At 42.3% G+C, this 24,046-nt stretch overlaps 1 protein-coding gene across 1 annotated transcript in view; it reads right to left on the bottom strand.

Annotated features, from left to right (window-relative positions):
- LOC144763693 (D-beta-hydroxybutyrate dehydrogenase, mitochondrial-like) overlaps positions 1-24,046 on the bottom strand; it is a 177,358-nt gene that overhangs the window by 112,514 nt on the left and 40,798 nt on the right. The window contains exon 2 of the mRNA XM_078649529.1: positions 8,505-8,657. Coding sequence (XP_078505655.1) covers positions 8,505-8,657 — 153 coding nt within the window. The remainder of the gene's footprint in view (positions 1-8,504; positions 8,658-24,046) is intronic.

Raw genomic sequence — 24,046 nt, 5'->3', positions numbered from 1 at the left:
GTACAATGGAGCAATCTGTTTTCAATATGTTTTCTGTTATCTGATAACTTTGCAACAGTAATTTCATCATTATGTCGCATCTGAAATGTTTCAACCCATTTTGTAATCAAACAGTAAATCACAAAAATGTAGCACAGTTTATCATACAGTGACATCTCACAGTAATCTATTTGTAATCTGGTCAATGAACTACTCTCCTGTAATTCTGTTCTCAATCTCACAATTATTCTCTTAATTGTGTTCACTTGCTGATATGTCAGACACCTCTGGTAAAGAAATTCTGCAATTTTATGGTACATTATGTCCATATCAGTAATCATGTTATTTAGCAAAACCATTCTACCATCTTTGTGTGACAAAATCTCATCCTCATCTCGCTGTCTAAAATCTGTACTCAACCATGTGTTTCTCAACCATGTGTTATTCTCCTCATGAGTTGCTTCATCTTGTAAGCCTTTGACTACCTGCCATGTTTCAACTACAGATGTTAGTATTAGTGAACTCAAAGCATGTTCATCATTCATTTTGTATGCTGTACATATCACGACAACAAACCTTTCTGCCAATTGAATATCATCAATCAACCTTTTAATTAAATTTGTATTTCTGAAAAGCGAACCTGCAGAAGTCAATGTTTTAATCTGTTGATTAATTGTATCTTTTACTTTGATGTATTCACTCAAAAGACCATCATTTTTATACCAATATTCTGGAAGTGCATTTAATCTTTTTGGACTGTTTTCCTGTTCTTTATTTAATCCTGTATCTGTTTTCTCTGTCTGTTCATTAACAAAAATTTGCAATGGCAATGAAGCCATGTCAATCTGCTGAACCATTACCTGTCGCTGTATTTGTAACTGTTCTCTATTCAACTCATTTATCTCAATCTCCTTTTCCTTTGAGCATAATTTTGACTCATCAGGCTGTATCAATTTAATCAGATCAGTATCAGACTTCTCACTTACCAGAATTGAAGTCATCTCTATTTCTTGCTGAGTTGTAATCCCTACTAATTCAATCTCAAGTACAATAGAATAAACTTTTTCAGTTAATGGGACCTTTAAATTTGTGGAATTAATTTCATCCTTTCCCAGTGTAGGCACTATCTCTGTTTCCATAATTTTCATAGACTCCTTTAAATCATTTGATGAATTTACATAATCAGGAATATTAATTCCAGATAGACCAAGCATCTCATTTTGTTTTTCAGTTGCATCATTTTCAGAATAAGTCTGAGCTGACATTCTATCAATCTGATCTGGCATTTTTGGCGTTACATCAATCTGTTCTGGGGGTCTTCTTGAATTTCTGTTCTGATCCATATTTACAACATCAATTGTACACTGATCTCTATTTTCTACTCTAACACCTTTATTATTTATTTTCACTAATTTGGGAAATTTTAATTTACTCTCACATTTAGCAACAACCTTTTTCATTTTCTTGTATAAGGAAGACATTTTCTTTAATTAATTTGGTAAATGTACTCTCTAAATTTGCCTTGCAGCGTTTGCTGATCAATTAATTAATTAATTTAACACTATCAGGTGTATAAAACTTTATAATTTGGTCAATTTAATATATCTCCTAATTTACCTGTATCACTAATTATATTTAACCTGTAAAGAAAAACATGAATTTGCAAAAACAGTAGCAACGTAATATATTTATTTATAACAATAATACCAACATATATTCACATGTGTTTTAAAATGTACTTATTTTTCACTTACACACCATCTGCAACGTATACCTGTGGGAAAGAAAACCTAACTTATTTGCTTTTAATTTAAATAAAAAAGTTTTGCTTGTAAATAACCTTTTACCCCTTCTTATTAATTTATTTAAGCTAATAATTTAATTTGACTTGAAACTACAAATCACCAATTTTATTTATAATGAAATGTACATCTACCCAATACAATAGACTCTATTCTAATAAAAGCTATACCCAATATTGTTGCTGCTATATTTGTATTTTCAATCTCAGCAGTCAGTTTACTAAAATTTCACTACTAACAGTCAACACTACAGTATATTTGTTGTAATCACCACTATTTAACAACTAGTCCCACTTTAACAGACTCTAAAAGAAACTTCTGGGTACTAATGTTAGGAAATTTAAAGCACTAATATTCTTGGTAAAATTAAACAACACCTCATTTAATTATAACATCATAACTCTCTCAGCTAATCACAGCACTCTGGCTGCAAAATGCTCCAACCAATCAGAGCACTGCTTTCGCGACGCTCAACCAATTACAGTGCATCTATCACTGTGATGTGTACTCATTTGCTGGTGTTTCCCCTCGCACTCCCACAACCCAAGCAGTCCTTTTCCACAAATTGCAATCTCAATGGCTGCAGCTTCAACGCTATGCCGCTGCTGCAGTCCCTCTCTCCCCTCGTGCGCTTGTCACACATCAGCTGTCACCCTAAAATAATAGCGCTGTAAGAAAGGAATTCGAAGCGGCGCGCTTCAGCCAATCATAGAGTTTATTATGGCACGGCCTTGCCGTGATTGGCCAGCCCTCTCCAGCCAATCAGAACGCTCCTTCGCTCCGATACTCCAGACGCCTCAGTAAATCCCAGCACTGTCCTACAACTACGTTCCAGACACTTTCATCAAACAGGACACGGCGGCTCTGTAACATACAATCAATGTGGCCTCAACTTTCTCTTTCACCTCGCGTTGTCCCTCGCTATTATGTGTAATTTTTATTTCAATGTGCAATCACTTTTATTTTATTTAAAGTGTAGTTTACTTGAGGTTTCTCTTTTTATAACCTTAACGCGTCAAGGAAAAAGATGCTAAAACGATGATTTATATCCTTTTTCAAACACCTACACGTAGTTCATAGAGCCTCGCTCAATCAGAGCGGGGCTCACAGAGCCTTAACCAATAGGGTCGCGGCCCTGGTATGACGCTGCGCGTCAATATCCAATGGGTGCGCGACTTTTTCTGTGACGTGATAGGACTTCAACGAATCAAAGCGCAGGCCCCCTCGTAATTATTACAGTATCGAGGGAGACTATCAGGCTAAAAGAATACAGCGTATTAATACGCAAAGACCTTGCCAGAACCCCGCTCAATGAGAGCGCGGCTCCCCCTTGCATCAGTCTCCAGGCAACACACGGAGCTCTGCCCAATCAGAGCGCGGCTCCGTGCATGACGCGACGGCGTTCCAACCAATGGCAGCGCGGCGGCTGACGTAGACAGCCGCTGCAGCTGACAGCTCTCTCACTCGCTCCAGCCCCCCTCCTTCACAAAATGCTCCATACTCTAATACAGCGCAATTTTAACGGTAAAGCAGCTGATCTAATCCACTGCTCAAAATATAAAATACCAAACTAATCACACAGCGCTCCAGCCAATCAGCGCACCACAAGCCTAGCCAATCACCACATGGCTGTATCCATTCTGTCACCGCTGCTGCTACAGTCTCCCTCCACACAGAGCTCGCTCACCACACACGACACGCAAATAATTAGTTAATGCGATCTATGAGCAGAACTCAGAACAGGAACATCCGCAAAAGCCAAGAATCACTTCAAACTAACAATCACACCTTAGTTAGCCAATGAGAACGCTGCCTTGCTCCAACACTTCAGGCATAACAACCAATCAGAGCACGGCAGGCTCTGACGTACACAGCAGCTGCGGCTGCAGGCTCTCCCCTTTTGCGCTCTCATACAGTAAACAGCCCTTCCTCTATAGAATATTATTATAATTTCTTGCCACACATATCAGCCCTGTTTTAAACCATATAACTAATGTATTGAGGGAAATTTGGGAGTAGTGAGACACTTTCTCGGTAGACAGTGGTTATTTTAATCTAACATCGAGCAACAACCAATCAGAGAGCAGCTTTTCATTAACAATGCTGACGCTCTAGCCAATCCGAGCGCGGCAATTCTGACGTAGGCAGCTGCTGCAGCTGCAGGCTCTCTCCCTACACGTTCTCACTCGTAAAACCAGCCCCTCCCTTACAATTTTCGATCGGGGCACATTTTAATCGTTTTAAACTAGGGAGAACAATTTATTATTATTTTTAAAGCGTGGAATGTTTATAAAATGAATATTAATCACTTTTTTTTTTACTTACTTAATATTGTTTAACAACGTGGAATACCTTAATTATAGCCTAATTAACACAGAACATTCTAAAATGCTCCTGAATGTTTTAAAATAGCACAGTTCACCTTTTTATACTTTTCAACTATGCTGAACACTTTTGAATTGAATTTTATTAGCGTGCAGAGCTTTTAAATGTATTTAAACACTGCACAACTTCATAAAAAGTCTTAGAATGGTACAGACTTTATCCTAAACTTTCCTAAGTACCTTAGAATTACTTTTGGTACATTTTAGTGAATACATAAAACGAAACTCATCTGTCTGCTTCTCTAATTAGGATAGTTTACATACATTCAAGTATCCACACTTCGGAATAGACGGCGCTATTCACACTAAGGATAATTTTCATTTGCCAGTAGAGCAACTCTTACCCTACCCTTCTAACACGTAAGAATATGAACTCATTTTCCTCTGAACGCACCGCGAAGTGACAGTATCTCAGAGTTCCACTTGAACATACCTTACAAAACAATCACGCACTTTCACACTGAAAATTCCCTAACTTCAGTCACACATGAAATCCGTACAGGACTCTCACCTGTTTATAGAAATCATGCACCGTTAGCAAAATAACACCGTTATCCGTACAGGGCTCTCACCTGTTTATAGATATAAAACATGTACCCGTACAGGACTCTAACCTGTTTATAGATAATCATGCACCGACATTACCCTGCCCTTCACTCAAGCTCGAATATAACTAATACTCTTATCACAGTGAGTTTTATGGAAGGCGCTTTGTCCCTATTCTCATGCTGCTCTAATTTCTTAGAAAACCCTCACTATACAAGATTCACACCTAGCCCTAAAACTGTGTTGCACGGCGACAACACTGTATTGCACGGCGACAATACTTCTGGTACACGGCGATACCAACAGTGATACTCGGCGATATCACAGAAACAGATCAGATATTCTGCATGACTACTTTCTCATCACACAGTTTTTGTACCGGTACACACATAGCACAAAATAAACAAACTCAACATGTGTTAAAACTTAATCCTATGATTTTACCAACATATATGTATCATGCATGTAACATGTATGTCAAAAACAACATATATAAACCGTCCGATGGCTACCAGAAATTGATCCAGCGCTCTCACCAAAATATTGCACAAATGACACTATCTACTACCACAAAACTTACACTACAACACTAGGCCCATAACAACAATAGAGCGCTTGAATCATGAGGCGATAAGATCTAAATATAGTTGTTTAAACCATCTGCAATAATCAAGACCAGCTTGTCATTTTAGAAAGTTTATTTTAACACATCTATAAAAACTTAGGTTTTGGTATTTTATTAAACAAGCATTAGAAAATGTCATAAAGAAAGATTTATTCAGTATTAATAAAAAGAGCATAAATCAAGAATTATTATTCATTAGCAAGAATAAGTAAAATTAAGCATTTTCCAAAATCCTAACTATATCTCTGTCTCTACCCTCATCACCTAGTAATAAAGTAATTAATAAAAACTCCTGTCCTCACGTGTAAAGTCCATCAGCATAACATCGTCCTCCAGAATTTCTCGAGCGTAAGCCAACTATGTGTTCTCTGAACCTATTCTTATACCCTAAATTGAGCTGAGCTAACTATTTTTCACATTCCAGCAGACGAATTCTAGTTCTCCATTGGCTGAGCCACCTCGTACCACAGTAAACTGTGACACCTCCTTCTTACATGCCCGGGCAAATTCACTAGTCCATTGTTCATTTAGAAGTCTTGGCAGCTTCTCCTTAGGCTGCTACATTTTGTAGCGACAGCTTCCTTTTAACCTTGAGCTAGTCAGCTCTGAACTCTCGTGGCACGTTAGCAAACGTTAGCAGATTTCTCCAAAAAGTCATCTTTTTAGCAGTTCAATCCAAAACCTTTCAAAATAAAAGCTCAGAGGCCTTTTCCATCCTTCTTGGAATTATTTTCACTTGAGCCATTTTCATCATTAGGCCTCTTTCAGAAAGCGTCAATTTTCTGCGCCACTGTCCCTGCGTCACTTTTAAAAGGGTACTAATTTTCCTGCAGCCATCTCTAAGCTTCACTTGTAAAACTATTATATAAACAAACACAAAGAATAATTAATGAAAGAAATACAGTTTGTTCTGTTGCCTCCCATCATTGCTAATAATTAACCCATTAGTCTAAATTACCTATCAGTAAAGCACAAATAAAGCAGCATTTTATATCTACCTGTCTTCATGAATCCATAAAGCCTTATGTGCACCTAGAATAGTAGAAATGACATCACATAGACAAGGGAAGCAAAATAAGCACATGCCATTATTTTAAAAACAGCTGCTATTAGTTATGACATGACAATAGACAGGATTAATTTATTATTTTCCACATACATAAGAATGCAACATAATGCACATTTATGAGCACACATGTTAGTTTCCCATGTGTTCTGTAATGTAATGTAACTTTAAACTAGGTTGAATTAGCATACACAGCACAAATTGTTAGCATTATTAATTTATTTATGGAAGTGTGACTTCACGGGTTTAAACAGAATTCTGTTTTCTATCCCGCTCCATCAACATCAGAACTGTAACTGAGCTGGATCTCAAGAACTGTTCTTGAAACCAAACAGAACTAAACAAATCTTGACTTATAAGCCTGACCCACGTGAGGTTGGCCTATGGACACAACAACTGTGTTGACCACTTGCATACAAATACGAGACATTTCTATCAGTGTTTTATCCTCATTACGTGTGTCTTATTAATGAAGGAGTCTAAGGATTCCCAAGTGCACCGAGACAGGGTTGGGATGCTACAGTTGTGAGATTGGGCCTTGTGTGTACTTCTAAGGTGTGTGACCCAAGCACACCAAGTATGAAAAGAAAGAGGTTTGAAGTCTTTCCAATCAAGTGGGATAACTTTAAGCGCAACGGTGGTCAACAAATCAAAGAGAACAAAATTGCTGTCTGTAAGCAGGGGTGGATTCCCAGCTGCATGTGATCTGATCACATTAGTTGGAAAAACCAACGAGATGGTGGTTCCAAATATTTTAGTTATTTGGGTTGCGATGTCATACTAGTTTGAGGTGAGGTAAGGACATGAAAAGAGCATATGTTCCAAGTCATCACACGCTATTTTGCATGACCAGCAAGTGTCAGTGTCTTTCAGCTTTAGTTAAAAAAGTGTATTAATGATCCAGTAGAGTGAGTGAATAATTAAGAATTTAGTTTGTAGCAATGAAGGGATACACATACCATGGAGCAGGAGGGACCCATTCTTGCCCTAAATGTCTTAGGAGGGAGGAGTAATACCTTTGTTAGTGAAGTACCTGGACCATTTATTGCACAAGAAGAATGTAGCATGGGAAGAACCCTCACATATTAATTTATACAGTTGGAGGCCACATGTCCACCTGATTGGATATGCTGGAGGGTAGAGAAACAAACATTTGCAATGCAACAGGTCCTGCATTTACACAAGCTTGAGCTATTGGCATTGTAAATGACCATTTCTTTTAGTTATGTTTTTGTTTTTGAAACATAAATATAGGGCATTGTCATTTACAATGCCAATAGGTTAAACTCACTTAAATGCGAGACCTATTGCATTGCAAATGCTTGTTTCTTTACCATGCACTCCAAAATATCCCTGCGATCTCATATAACCCTCCTGTCAGTGAGTCATGCTTTAGCATTGGTACTCTGTCTGAAGATCACACGCTCCCCATGTTTAGGTCCTGCCTACAGACAGCTTTAACTGTATCACCAGCCTCATGTTTTATTAAAAAAAATACATACACACAGAGGGGCTTTCAGTCAGCTCTCTTCATACCTTGATCTATTCAAGTGCCTTTAACATTTTGCTTACACCTACCACAGCCCACTACACGGAGCAATGAGTAGTCCTACTTCATTGACTTGCGCTCTTTGCTATGGCGGCTGGCAATTATTACTTGGCTATGCGCACATCTGCCTAGCAAGTTCTTCACTTTTGTGCCAGGGCTTCAAGGCCATTCTCTGCTTTAATTTCTGTATGGGAAGTATCCACTTCTTTTCTCATTCTAGCTTATTCTCCTAAAAACATTTTATATTGTTTTTGTTCAACCTCGCCACGACCCCAGGTGCTTTAAATGGTATTAATAACATAATTCCACGAGAAAACATTGTTCCCCGTCTCAGGCTAGTCGCACTCAGGAAAAATAAAAATGATTGGTGTTTTTTACCCAGGGAAGCTTGAAGGAACTAACTCTGGAAACCTAACTTGAGACAAGAGCACATTGATAGAATACACTGAGGGTAAAAGTTAGAAAAACATGTATTTAGAAATCACTTCTGTATTATGTTCCACATGGATATAATTGATGTGTTATGTCACTAGTTACAAAACCAAATGTGTACCTTTAGATTTTCTTATAAGAGGAAGAAATGCCAGCGTGGTCCTGATACTCCCCAAAAGATTCACCTCAACAACTTGTTTGTATTTTGCAATCGGGAACCATTCAGACTCCCCCCAGGCAGAAATCCCAGCATTGTTCACCAGCGCCCATAAACCTGGAAAGAGACACACAGAGTTAGTTGCAAGTGTACACCAAAAATAGATTGGTTTACATTGACATCGTGCTAAAAAAAATTAAATTCTACATTATTTGGGTACACATACTGAATAATTCAGTTATACTGCAGTTATGAAACTTCAAAGATGCATTTCTACACATAACAGCCACATTTACCAACAATTTCTGTTACAAAAGCGAAGTGGGTGGTGGAGGGGAGTGAGGTGATAAATGAAACAGAACATTATTAAATTATTGTGAAAAGAATCTGATAAATCAGAAAGCCACTGCGAAACTATATTCACCATTCCGAGCAAGCCCGAAAGAATAATCGATTGCCATTAATATTAGCAGAATTGATTTTTACAAAGAGGTCACTGCAACTTACAACAAGCATTAGAAATGCAATCGGGCTCGGATTTATTTGAGTTTGAGCTAATGGCATTATAAATGCCAATGTATTGTTGCTATGTGTTGTGGAGTGTGTTCATGTGGTGTGTACTGCCAGTGATCTCACTACTCTACTCACTACTCTACTCACTACTCACTACTCTACTCACTACTCTACTCACTACTCTACTCACTACTCACCACTCTACTCACTACTCTACTCACTACTCTACTCACTACTCACTACTCTGCACTCACTACTCACTACTCTGCACTCACTACTCACTACTCCAATCACTACTCTACTCACTACTCTACTCACTACTCTACTCACTACTCTACTCACTACTCTACTCACTACTCTACTCACTACTCTGCACTCACTACTTTACTCACTACTCTACTCACTACTCTACTCACTACTCACTACTCAGCACTCACTACTCACTACTCTACTCACTACTCACTACTCATTACTCACTACTCACTACTCTGCACTCACTACTCTGCACTCACTACTCTGCACTCACTACTCAGTACTTTTACCGACACGGGAAAATGGGAAGCGACAAACAATATCTTTTATTGTCGAAATGAATATTTCTTCCCAAAATGAAGGCCTCCAAGTGCCGAATGTGGCGTAAAGGCACCGGCTGATGTGTGGGGAGCGTTAAACCAGCGGTGTTTTCAGTGGTTCAGCTGTGGAGATAATTTTAAGTGTATCCTCAACCCACTTTCGTGTTCTCGGACAAACCGTGGTAATTTGTGACTTATTCACGTTGAACATGGATGAAAATTGTTTTGGGACACGCATTTGCCCGAGGGCTTGGCCCGACTCTGCAATGCGTCCTCGAAGTGTAAATATATGCCAAAAAACGACATGCACACATGGGTCTTGCTGCTTGCAAAGAAGATGAGCAAATGACAAAACAAGTGAGTCAACGAAACAAAAGAATTTATATGGTGTTCGAACCGGGGTCTCTAGTTGGCCGGGGTACGTACCCTAGTCCAAGTAGGGACCACCGCTTCCGACAGGGTAGCTTGGCGCAGAGCAGGAAGGCGTAACTTCAGAGTCAATGTGTAAAGTATTTATGCAACACACAGCGGTAGTGACACAATAAACGCACTCACAAGAAGACACTACACCAATCCTTATAAAAATATGAGAATCTTTATCAATAGTTTAGGCCTGGTACACAATCCGGTAAATCCAGTTCTTAAGTAAGAGCAAACCAACAGAAGTTCATATATGCCAAGAGCTCTTAAGGTGCACTAATTGCTGATAGTGTTTTTTGGGGGAGGAAATAATCCTCTAGGTTTTGCCAGTTTTTTAGGCAAACGATTGTGCACTTATCAGTTCAGTCTCAGGTCTGTATTAAAGAAAGCAAATGTGCGCGGGGACTGGATTCCTCCTAGTCCCCCAGATAAGGAGCTATAGTGTGAGGCCACCTTAAGCCTGCGATTGGCAGCCACCCGTTCAGTCCCAGTCAGGCAGACAACATAAAAAAAAATTGTGCAGGGGCTGTCTTTGGCGCACAGGACTTCCCACGCTGCATGTTTTAGGTCAAAGTTATCCTGCAGATATTTAAATGGTAGTCCTGTGTTCCCACGCGTCAGGGCGGCCGAAGCGCTGCCTTCGTGATTGGCGTGAGTTGGGGACGTAAGGGAGCCTGAGAAGTGTGCCTAGAAGAGCGCTACATTTGCAAGTTGGCCTGGCGGGTCGGTGTCACTGCTATCTCGAACCCGCCACAGCCGAGGCACAATCTCTGGGGTCAGTTACGCGGGAATTGGGGGGGTAAAAGTCCCGCTGCCAGGCTAGTTCTAGCCGCCCACCTCTCCAAAATACAGCCTGTACCCTGACCACGATAGTACGACCCGCAGCGGCATAGCGCAGGTGTAGTGCAGAGGCATAGTGCGTAGTGCAGAGGCGTAGTGCAGAGGCATAGTGCATAGTGCAGAGGCGTAGTGCAGAGGCGTAGTGCGTAGTGCAGAGGCTTAGTGCGTAGTGCAGAGGCGTAGTGCGTAGTGCAGAGGTGTAGTGCGTAGTGCGTAGTGCAGAGGCGTAGTGCAGAGTGCAGAGGTGTAGTGCAGAGTGCAGAGGTGTAGTGCAGAGGTGTAGTGCGTAGTGCAGAGTGCAGAGGCGTAGTGCGTAGTGCAGAGGCGTAGTGCAGAGTGCAGAGGTGTAGTGCAGAGTGCAGAGGCGTAGTGCAGAGGCGTAGTGCAGAGGCATAGTGCGTAGTGCAGAGGCGTGGCCAGCAACATGGCCGGGTAGGTCGCGAGCACCGCAGCTCCGGCTACCGATATAGATCCGACGTACTTAGAGGTGACCCTGGACCAATATTACTGCATCCCCTGCTCCTGGATAGCTGCCGGCTGCGACAGTGACCGCTCCGCTTCGGCGAGGCCACGACGGCGGATTGTGAGACGGACGTGTGCCACTAACATGGCACTGGCTCCGTGTGCCTGAGGCCGGCGCTGCGGTCCGGTCCTGAGGGGAGACTCAGTTGGCAGCTGCCTGACCCGTCATACCCTGCTTGCCAGACCAGGCTGGTGAGGACAGCTCGGGGACAACGTGACTCCGGTGGGGTCGAGGAAGTGCAGCGAGTCCCCGCCTTCGGCCCGATTTTAAGGAGGAGCCGGCGGCGAGAGCCTACGCGAGTGCCGGGGACTGCTCCGGTAGAGAGGGCCTTTGCAAGTGAGCCCCCGGGAGCTTCCTGGTCAGGGGGGGAGTCGGACGCCAGCTGGCGTGTGCCCCGTGGAGTGATGAGCCTGAGACGCAGGGGGCCTGGGGCGGAGTGAGGCGATCCCCCGGACTGCGGCCTCTGTGTAGTGGCGCTCTGCAGGTGACGTCGGCCTGACAAGGCTGGAGAGACGGCGTCGCTGAGGCCTTGACACGGTGCGAGGTGAGCTTCCCTCGTGGAGCCTCCCGCTGCGGTCAGTAGCCCGTCCTGAGGAGCCCCTGGGATGGGGCCCATACTCCCCTCCCGCCCCCCGTCACCATTGAGGCCGGAACCGCCGAAGATTGGTCGGCAGGTCGCTAGGGGTTACCTGGAGTTGGGGCGAGCGGTGCACTGGCGGGAAGCTCCTCCGTCTTCTGGAAATGCAATCATGGCTGCAGCTGCACGAAGGGAGGAGCGGGGCAGCCCTTCCGGTGCTCAGCGCAGTCACACCTCCCGGCTGAGGCTGACGTCCAGCTGGGCGGCTTCTTCCCTTGGCGGCCGGGCGTCCCGGTCAATTTCAGACTGATTATACACTCTGGGCTAGCGGCGGTGATAAATTACACCGCGGGATATGTTAAAGGGGCCGGGGTGCCAGGGGGAAAAAAAGCACGCACTTCAAAAAATAAATGTAAATCAGGCGGGGAGACGGGGGTGAACAAGAGAGCGGCAGAGCAGCTCCCCGGGCCGGCAGGAAGGAGCCGCACACGGCGTCTATGCCTGTGTGCACGTGAGGAGGACGCGCGCCCGACAAACACACTGCTAGATGGTGAACGCGCGCGCACCATCTGGAATGCATTACACGGCCACCCTGACAGCTCCTAATTATAATTAATGTACTTCTTTGCGCGAGCACGAACGAAATATGCCCAAAATGGCGGAACAAAACTACATTTACCCTATCACTTCAAGCCTATTAAAACGACAACACAAGGAAGACGAATCACTGGCCAGATGACAGAACACGCTAAGGAATGTGTGGAATTTGTCTCGGCCAAAGCCCTAGGAGATACTTCTTTTTTTTCTTCTTTAACATTAGTTCTCTAACTCCTCCCACTTACAGTGGGGAGGAGTCCGAGCCCTAAAAAGGCTTTGCAGCAGTATACTGATAGAAAAGATAACCATTCTGGGTGTGATGAGAAAACCCATGGATACGATTATTAAGTCCACTTTTCAATTTAGTTTTGTAGCAACTACTGAGGTTATATGAAATGTACTCTTCACCTTGTAGTCTACCTCTTTGTGTGCTTTTTTTCTAGGTGGCTTTGACGCCCATCTAGGCTCCATCCAGCTCTGTTCTCTCTTCCCTTACTCATCGGTTTGCTTCTTGAGTCAGATATCTACTCACTCTCTCTCATACTTCAGGATCTTCCTATATTCCTGTTATTATTCTTTGTTTTGTTTTTCATTTATCTTTGAGCCCTTTCTGTTTCTTGAACTTGCTGGTGTGGCTCTCCTTCCTTTCTTTCTTATGGTCAGCTTTCACTATCAGTTCTTTCCATCGGCCTTTTCACTTTTACATGGAAGATAATCTTTTAAACTTTTCTTCATTCTCTTCGTGACTATACCAATGTAATGTTCGCTCTTCATTCAAATCATAGATATCTTCTCATTCTTCCATTTCAATCCTAACAAAAATAAAATAATTATCTACCCTGCATCTCAACTGTCCATGATTTACTATTCTATTTGTTCCATCATTTCGTCCTTTTTCGAAATAGGCAAGCAATTTGGCAGTGGTCTTTGTTTAATGTTTCCATTTCCGTCAGGTTCCAGTGAGTGGACTGTGTGGACCCTATAAAAAGCCCCTGATGTCCCTGAACACCTAGGCAGGTGAGTCAAGGTAACAACACACCACTTTAGGGATAGTAGGAAAACAGGCAAGGAGAATAAGAAAGAAACACTGGACTGGAAGTCACCCTCAGAATGGATTCACCATTGGCTAGGAACAGCACTAAGTAACCTTGATGGAGGAGTAATGGTAAGTCAGTATACCAGTTACAAGGTAAGTATGAGACACACAGGTAAATACACTGGTACAAGATTTGAAGGAGACAGAAATCTTAAGAGTCCCTCTGCTTACTAGAATTGGCATCGAAGTTGCTGTGATGAGCCCCCAGCAAATGAGGATACCAGACAGACACCCCATGGCATTAATGAAGACAGACTGGACTGGAGCTGGGAGGCAAGAGTGGGACAGGATACCCAAAGGTATCATGCGCAACAAGCACAGTCCATAGAGGGAAATACAGGCATTCCTGTACACAATGGAACCAAAAAGGAACACATCAACAAACAAAAGGACTACATAAATGGGTGCAAAGTAAAACATAGCAGACAGCTACCTACAACTAATAATGAATCACTGCCAGGTATAGACTCTGCTTCAGAGTCACCTTAAAAACTGTTGCTTCCCGTATGTCCCAAAACTGGACTAAGAGCCAGGAAAGGAGTGGGCATGTTTATCAGTCAGTTAGTGGTCTAGTGTTCAAGTCTCTAAGAGTTTCTATTGTTCTATTTGTAACATAATGTTATATATTTACATGTTTGTGTATTATTAACAATGTGCAGTTAGTGTCTTGTAAATAAAAGAATGCTGGAAATCTTTTGAGTCCTACTGTACACAGTAGGCCTGTGATGTATGCGTTGGAGGAATGAGTTGAAGCCAAGCTTAGAATGTTGAGTACTGACTAACGTGCAGCCGATAAAGACGTGTACAACGTCTCTCAATTTGTGTTGTTGTTATTGGCGGGTACCTGGGCTGCTAGGATGTTACAACTGGTGATGAGATAGGGGATATGAAGCCCAAGCGTTGAAAGCCATCTTCCAGAGAGTTTGCTGTGGTCCAGCAAACTGCACGTCCATGCCACGTGTGCCACAGTCGAAGTACAGAATCTATGCTCGCCCGATGGAGTCTCAGTGCATTGCCAGCCTGTGCAAAATATTTGAAGATAAAGAAAGTGACTTTGAAAGTCTACATGCCGGTGGCCAGGAACTGGGTGAAATAGCTGCAAATTAAAGGTATTGCGCCATTATGCAAATTAATGCTGTACGCTATACAGAGTAAGAAAGCTAAAGGTGGATGCAACCAGGTTATGAAAACAGAGCACAGTAATAGTTCAGTGCAAGTCAAACTGAAATTCATGTGCTATGAGCAAGAGATTAGCCAGGTGCTTGTGAAGAAACATTTAAGCACAAAGCCGAACAAATATTATAATGTTATCTGCTTTCATGGACTAATAGTGCAGAAGATATGTCTACTTACCAAAGTGACTAAAGAGAGCGGTTGTAATACAGCATGCTGCGGAGCGACCCCAGAAAGATGGTCAGGGTTGAGCTATCGGAGTTGTCCTCAAACAAAGTGACCCACCACAAATCTGCCATGTAGGGGCTTAGAACAATTCCTTATACCACCATCAAGTAAAGAGCTCTGATGGAGAGCCAAGGTGAGATCCAAGCTCATAAAGTCATTAAGGCTGACCCCTAAGTTAACACGTCACAGGGCGCTAGAGTAGCTTTGCATGATCAAGTTCCACAAGAAGCACTTGAAAAAGATGCCATAAAAAGGTGAAGTGACGTACGATCAAATCCAAACAGTCTTGAATGTCAAGTTTAATCCAGTGCCAAATGTAGATTATGAAATATACTTATTCAGTCAAGAACGCCAGAGACCAGGTGAAGCCATCGATGAGTTTGTTGAGAGACTGGATGTTCTGGTGAAGCACTGTAAATTCAATTATTTTAATGATGAGGAAGCTACCCGCTGCAGAATAATCGATGGATGTCTGTCAGATTCCTTTCGACAACGAAAGCTAAAAGAAACTCTGAGCTCAGAACAAGTCCTCAAGGCTGTCCATGCCGAAGATCGTGCTGATCATCTAGCAACAGACATGGAGGCAGGAGGTGCTGAAAGTGTGTCAGTCATGACCATAAAATGTAAGCCAAAGTAGAAGACTGGGACACAAGGTGATGTCTCCACAGAAAAATAAAACGTGTTTCATATGTGGACTGTTGTTTCCACACAAAGGTAAATGTCCCACCATTGGACAGATATGCATCAGCTGTGGTAAAGGGTAACCATTTCCTGACAACTTGCAAGGCGAAGAGAAAAGTAAGTGCATCAAGACAAAATGGCTGATCGAACGCTTCCTCAATGACATTCAACGCGCTCCCACATGGCGAAGCGGTCACATCAACTGAGGCAAATCAACACCAAACAAAGTCGATCGTCATGTAAATCATCGATAAAGAGTTCCTCATTATCAGTTTCCAGTGAAAGGAACAATGACAATTGTGCAATGTCGATGTTTATTTCAGGAAGGCATGCACATGTGGGACTAGTTGAATGTGAGGAAAAACTAAAACCAAAGAAAAATCGATATGAAATAGCAACAAAGACATTCAAACATTGCCTGAAGATCACTCTAAAGATAATTGGGTGTTCAATACCATACATAATTGAAAGGGGTGTGTCAATAAATATCATGCCCGAGGAGCAGTATCAAGAATTATCTCTGTTACCATAACTTATGAAGTCAAAGACTAAAGTAAACACATGGGCTGCCTCAGTGCCCTTAAAAAGTTGAGATTCCTTTGTAGCCACAATGAAACATAAGAAAACTGTGGTACAAGCACCCATTCAAGTACTTCATGGAACAGCTTCATGTGCCTCTTTGCTGAGTTTCAACTCTGCTACTGATATTGAACTGATACTAGTGAATTACAATATGAATTCTCATCATGAAATTGTAAGTCAATTTCCTTCATTATTTCATGGATTAGAAAAAGTCTAAACAATGAAAGTAAAGTTACATACAAATGGAATGTTCGTCCTGTTGCACAAACAAATTGTGTTCCGTTTGCAAGAAGCAGTTGAAAAGGAACTTAATTTGTTGCTTAAACATAACATCATTGAAGGCTCCACTGGCCCAACACCATGGGTTTCTCTAACTGTAGTAGCACCTAAAAGAGACAGTTAAGGAGCTGTAAGCATACGCGCTGACATGTGTCAGAGCAACAAGGCAGTTGAGCGAGAGAGACATTCAGGTTCACACGTTGCTGATATGATAACTCAATTGAACATTGCAAAGTTCTTCCATCAACTCGACTTAAATAAAGGAGGTCACCAATTGAAACTTGAAGAAAAATCCAGTTACATTACAACCTTTTGTAAACGTATTGGTTTGTTTAACTATAACCGATTGAGTTTTGGTGTATCCTCTGCTGCAGAACTTTTCCTAGACATATCATACAGCCTGTAGTAAATGCATTTAACTATAGCAGGGTTCTCCAAAGTCAGTCCTGGAATGCCAGACCCATGCCAGATTCTTAAGACAACATTTATCTAAAAGGGGATATTCTAAAATTCTGGCATGGATCCTGCCCTCCAGGACCGACTTTGGAGAATTTTGATCTGTAGTGATGACATGTTGGTTTTCGGAGCCACAGAGAAAGAGATGTGTTGAAAGGTGGATTATTAGTAGGGATAAGTATGCCCCTAACACTAGCAATAAGGCCACCAACACAATATAGGGCCCAGACAATGTCTCAATAAATTATTCCCTTGCTCAAACCTTGGTAGCTGGCAACAAGCAGGCAGGCTTAACTTAAAGAGACAGGTGTGTAAAGCATTTAAAAACACCAATACACTAAGTAAATAAGACACAACACACAATAAAAATAAAATCCACAACCAATTTATAAACATAGGAAATATGTTTTTGATTAAAATGACACCAAAACAAATAAAATCCAAAGTAGGGAACCAGAGATATTATTGTAAAAACAAATGTATGCTTTATAGTGCCTAAAAACGAAAAGCACCTACTTGGGATATCTGGTCGCACCTGAAAGGACAAAGTCAAAGTTTAAGGACGACCGCATTTGAGCACGGGTCAGATACACTAAGCGGTAAGGCCAAGTCAAGTTTTTACCTTTGCACTTAGTCGTTTTTCTTGAGCTTTTTCTCTCGTCAAGTGGGACACTTCGTCAGGCCATGATTCGGATCGACTACTGCAGCTTGGATTTGTGTGAGGCTTCAGTGAAATCCTGGAAGTCTTGAGCTCTGGAGCTTTTAGCGGGATGAATCTGAAATCCAGGCTGAGTCGCAGTTTGACGTCGGGTGGCATGACTCGTCGATGTGTTGGTCCACTTATGGAGCTTTTTCACAAAAATTCTCAAAAGTTCTCCAACCTTCAGGAGGTGCTTCCTAGAGTTCCTTTTGGGGGTCAAAGTGTTCACAAGGAAAATCCTAGGTTACAAAGTCTCCGAGTTGCTCCTTGGAAGTTGAGACTACAGTTCCTACAATGCACCTGGCCAAATCCTTTAAAGTCTAGCTGAAGGTGGCCAGAATCAGCTGGTGTCTTCTTGCTGGAGATGGTGCAAGTGGAGCTCTTTTAACATGTTGCTTTTAGAGAGTCCACTCCTTCTCTTTTTGTGGCAAGGCAAAGTCTTTAGGGTTTTAGTTCCTTGGTGTATAGTTGGTGCTGTCATTCCGAGTGCAGTCCTCTTGGTGCAGGCCAGGGTTTTGGCAGGTCGGTCCTTCTTCTTGTAGTTTCAGGCATAGGACTCAAGTTGCTATGCGGCTCTCCAATACGTAGCTCTAGGGTGACAAGTAGGGGGCACCCATGACCAATTCTGTACAGGGCGCCACCCAAAAGTATGACAGCCTCCTTCAAAGTGTGGCGAATTCTTGTTCACAAAGCAATGTACTACTAAAATTCTCGATGAAGAAACTTTCTCCTTGGTTAAGATCTGGCTAAGCCAACATATTGGTGTGGCTCATTTCCCTTATGACTCGCCTTACAGACGTCCTAAAAATGTCATTCCTGGGGCTCGCATATGGCCTGGGAAGCTTGATTCCAGTCCAGGGAAGACATGGCTTAGCAGTTCGGGCTGGACTGTTCCCATGAGGCACAGGGGCAGACTGATTTGCATATGGCCATGTCTGAACTGGGGTGGCGGAGTGAGCTAAAGAACGGTGATGGATTAAGCCCAGATCAGTTGACTGGGGGTGAGTGTTTGTATTGTCAACGCTCCGTCCATCACCACCTTTGTTTTTTCTTTGTTCGCCCTAAGTTGGCAGGGTATGCTCAGACGTGAGTCCCTTGCTCACTTTGCCACTGGAGTCAAGCAAGCCCGGCTGAAGACGGCTGTAATGCCAGAAACCGGTCCTGGGAAGCTTGATTCCGGTCCAGGGAAGACATGGCTTGGCAGTTCAGGCTGGACTGTTCCGATGAGGCACAGGGTCAGACTGATTTGCATATGGCCATGTCTGAACTGGGGTGGCGGAGTGAGCTAAAGAACGGTGATGGATTAAACCCAGATCAGTTGACTGGGGGTGAGTGTTTGTATTGTCAACGCTCCGTCCATCACCTCCTTTGGTTTTTCTTTGTTCGCCCTAAGTTGGCATGGTATGCTCAGACGTGAGTCCCTTGCTCACTTTGCCACTGGAATGAAGCAAGCCCGGCTGAAGACGGCTGTAATGCCAGAAACAGGTCCTGGGAAGCTTGATTCCTGTCCAGGGAAGACATGGCTTGGCAGTTAGGGCTGGACTGTTCCTATGAGGCACAGGGTCAGACTGATTTGCATATGGCCATGTCTGAACTGGGGTGGCAGAGTGAGCTAAAGAACGGTGATGGATTAAACCCAGATCAGTTGACTGGGGGCGAGTGTTTGTATTGTCAACGCTCCGTCCATCACCACCTTTGTTTTTTCTTTGTTCGCCCTAAGTTGGCAGGGTATGCTCAGACGTGAGTCCCTTGCTCACTTTGCCACTGGAGTCAAGCAAGCCCGGCTGAAGACGGCTGTAATGCCAGAAACCGGTCCTGAGAAGCTTGATTCCTGTCCAGGGAAGACATGGCTTGGCAGCAGTTTGGGCTGGACTGTTCCCATGAGGCACAGGGTCAGACTGATTTGCATATGGCCATGTCTGAACTGGGGTGGCGGAGTGAGCTAAAGAACGGTGATGGGTTAAACCCAGATCAGTTGACTGGGGGTGAGTGTTTGTATTGTCAACGCTCCGTCCATCACCACCTTTGGTTTTTCTTCATATTTGCAACTGTCTTTCATCTCAAGTTATCCAGTGCCCTATGAATATTTGCCACATCATGCTTGGGAGAGAATTACTGTTGATATATTTGGTCTTCTTGAGACTGGGCATCATCTTCTAGTCATTGTTAATGAATACACTTGTTTTCCTTTTGGTAGAAGATCTTTCATCCACTATACATGAAAAGGTTAGTCAAAGATTAGATGGCATCTTTACAACACGGGGTGTCCCTGCAATCTTAAAATCCCACCCTTTAGTAGTCAAGAATTCAAAGATTTTCTAAATCACCTCAAAATAAAGCAACAAAAAAGCTCTTCTGTTTGGCACGAGGTCAATGAACGGTTCATGAGTACGCTAAAGAAAGCTTTTCGGTGTGCTGCACTGTAGAATCTCAACCACAAAATTGTTTTAAACACTACTCTTCGACCTAACTGTTCAACCCCTCACTCAACGACAGGAGAAAGCCCTGCGACTCTCATGTTTGGAAGAGCCATGACCACCAAGCTGACCCAATATACCAACCACAGATCCAAGAATGAGGAAGACATTCATACAACAGACCTTGGTCACAAACAGAAAATGAAAGCCTATTCTGACAGACAACGTCATGTGAAAGATGTCACCTTTACAAGAGGAGATGGGGGGCTTGTCAGACAACCCAGAAAAAGAAAGTCTGATGCTCCTTTTGAGGCTGAACCATTTACCATCAATAACACCAAAGGACACATGGTGACTGCCCAGCTTCCTGGGAAGTCCCTTACGAGAGATTCCTCTCAATTTTGACATGTGACCATTCACTCACCAAACATCAATGTCAATGTAGAGACTGGGTCCCAACAGACGGCTGATGACTGTGTTTGCTGATGATTCCACTTCACTTATGCAGATCACTGACACTTCGACTGCCAGTTCCTGGTTTAAAGTGACCCGATCAGGACGTGTGATTCAGGCGCCACTGTGATTAATTGAAAAATTATAATTGTCTGTATATCTATGATCAACAGTGTGTTTATTCATGTATTTATGTGTGTATTTGTTTATTTATTTATCTTGTTTGAAAAGTTGTAACTTTTCATTTAACAAAGCGAGAGATGTAGTGTCTTGTAAATAAAAGAACGCCGGTTCACTTTTGGTTCACACTATACACCGTAGACCTGTGATGTAAGCATTGGAAGGATGAGTTGAAGGCAGGCTTAGAATGTCAAGTTCTGACTTACACAAAGCAAAAGACGTGTAAAACTACTCTCTATGTGTGGCATGGTTATTGGGGCATACTGGTGCTAGTAGGACGCTACATGCAGTATAAATTGGTACACACAAATTCACATATACAAACTGATTTCATATGATTGCTTTTGAAATGAGTTTTCATTGATAAGTAGAAATGTATTTTCTATTGTGTTGTAGTACAGTCACGTCTGTGTAAAGCGCTATTTTGACTAAAATGAAAGTCATCTCTGTCACTCATTCATGCTTCCCTCGCCCCAGCATCCATCCTTTATTCATAAGCTCTGCGAGACACAGGCAACCTAGATTATATTTGGATATTTTCACTGTTGATTTTGTTCTGGTCATATTAAACTTTCTCTAGCTTGTATGTGAGTGGAAACATGTTCCATGTCTTTCACTGCTTCACTGAAATCTATTAATTCACATAATGGACACTGTAAATGCATATTGTTTTGTTCAAACACCTCCAGATGACATTAGCATACAGGGTGCTGAATAAATATTCATGTAGTGGGATGGTGCTTAGGTGTTAAGGTAATGTGATGTTTATTGTTCTCATGCTTTGATTTGCTGAAGAAGTAATACATTCACTCACACCACAATGCTTCTGCAAAATATCTTATTTACTATACAAGAATTACGTATAAAGCCCCCATGATTTAGAGGGTGAGCCAGCGATTTTGAGAAGTCTTTCCTGTTCTATAAGAATACTCTTTGATCCTTTTCTGATTTTGCCGTCCATTGGGAAATGAAACATTTTCTGATTTTTACATACTCTATATAACTTTGCATTTGAGAGGCTTCATGGCTTTGTCCCTGTACAGCTTATTTTTAAATGTAATGAAGCACATTACATTTTAATTTATCTATTAGTCAGTTATTGATTGGGCCCACTTGATTTCTATTTAATCCCAATTAATGATTTCATTATATTTTGATTGTTTTTGATTATTTGGGAGGCGCCTTAATAAGGGATACATTGCCTCATGAAATTGAGTTTAGCTCTGTCTCCGATACAGCAAAATGAGGGAAGACTGAGTGATTTTTGGGGTGGCTCCAATTTGGGGTACCCTTTTGCTCCCACTTGTTCTCCACAATCTCCAGCCCCAACTAGCCCTATGCATCTGTGTCCAGCTGCAATCTTGACACTTCCTCACCTAGTAGTTTGGCTATTACCCTCACCTGTAATGCAATCATATAACATTCATAAAATCCAGTTTCTAATAATATTTGAAGCTGTAGAAATTTGTATTCGCATTGTAGTGTTGGCTGTTTGGATTACTACCCAATACTCTCTTTCATCAACCACAATGTTCGCTAGCAACTCTTCAAGCTGATCTTTAGTCATGTATTTGTCTTCTCACCAAGCCCTGTTTCTCCCCTGAATACTTGATCCTTTCTCTTGTCCCTTCCTTGGCTTCCTTTTAGCTGACATTTGTGTAGTTTATTGCATTGAAAAGTAACAATGGCCTTGCCACTCCTCGTCTGTCTCCTCTGGGTTGTTTTCATGGTCCTCCTGGTTCTGGGCATTCTGTATCACCAAGTTTGGTGTATTGCCTACTACCTCTAGGGCACAGTTTATTTTAATCCATTCTGTTAAAATACCATGAAACATTAAAATTCGTACTCGATTCGGTCCGCACATGTCTCTCTCATTTCACATTCCCTTGTAATTTTCGGCAAAAAGAGCATTTTAGTGAAAGAACTGTGCTAGGCCCACAGCCAGCTCTATATTTTGTGAGCAGGCAATGGCTGGGTCAGCAGAGGTGGTGCTTTCATCACCCACTGGTCAGGCTTTAAACGATTCCCAGAGTAATAAAGTGACCCCAGATTACTGAAGGGATTTCCGTAGGTGTTCCGCCTTTAGTTGTCCTTTTAGGAATTCAGATATGGTCTTAGGATTCGGGTTGAGCTATTTATGTTGACTTCTTTTGGTTGACTTTCCACTTGAGATGATGACTGTTTTCTTGCAGTTGATTGTTGTGGTGTTGACTACTTTTCTCCTCTCTATTAAGTCAGCCCTAACTAACCGCAGCTTCCTACTGCACAAGTGGTAGAGCTTGTTTCTCAAACTGTTCTGCCACTGCAGCCCTTTCTCAACTTCAAAGAGGACACACAGCCAGTCACAATTTCAGCTAGTGGCCCAGCCCTCTTAAATATTCCTAACTCCAGCTAACTCCAACATTTCTCTGCCGATCACCATGATGCCAATAATTTCATCAAAGCCAAGGAAGACCTGTACAATCACTCACCACAACATGCCTGCAGTACTCCTAATTCTGTACTTTTTGGCGTGTGCTTTGTTGGTGGGATTTTTGGGACTGTTTTTCAGTAGTTGATTATTGAAGCAATCTTCACATTTCATATCAGACAAGGTCAACATGTAAATGTGTAGATATTCTACTTAACTCCATTGATCCCCAAAGAATGTTTATAATGGGGATATTTTTCCAGAACCCACATTACAAACGTGCTTATCCAAGGTAATTTGGAAGATTTCACTCAGCATGTCAGGGACACCTAAGAGGGTTTCCATAGAACACCACCATGGGTTCCTTGGCTGTCTTCCACTTATGACACAGCTGAAAATGTATACAAAGCAGCATGCCTAAAATTGGCCAGCGAGTGAAATACCTTCTTCAGCTGCATCACTGTCACCTACAGAGGCTGCGGAAGCTCTGCAATAAGGCTTGTAAGCCTTCTCTGCCCTCATAATAATGCACAGGACCATAAAAGAGGGTGGCTGTTTTTGGAGGCAGATCTATTATTTCTCACCTACAAACCAGGCTGTTTGTCCTCCTTGGGATATCCCCAGTCGGAGTAGAGAACAGTACATGGGGCATCGGTCTCTTTTCGGGCCATGTAAGAGCACCATCCATTTGCTAGATTTGAAAAAAAAATAACTCTAGTGGTCCCCCCTTCTTGTTTGTGACTTTTGAAACACACAGATAAAAGATGCTGGACTATTAAGTGAAGAGCTGGTTTTGAAGAATCACATAG

This window comes from Lissotriton helveticus, chromosome 6, assembly GCF_964261635.1.
Source record: "Lissotriton helveticus chromosome 6, aLisHel1.1, whole genome shotgun sequence".
NCBI classification, from domain to species: domain Eukaryota; kingdom Metazoa; phylum Chordata; class Amphibia; order Caudata; family Salamandridae; genus Lissotriton; species Lissotriton helveticus.
Note: the sequence above shows the minus strand (reverse complement) of the source record. Positions and strands in the feature narration are given on the sequence as shown.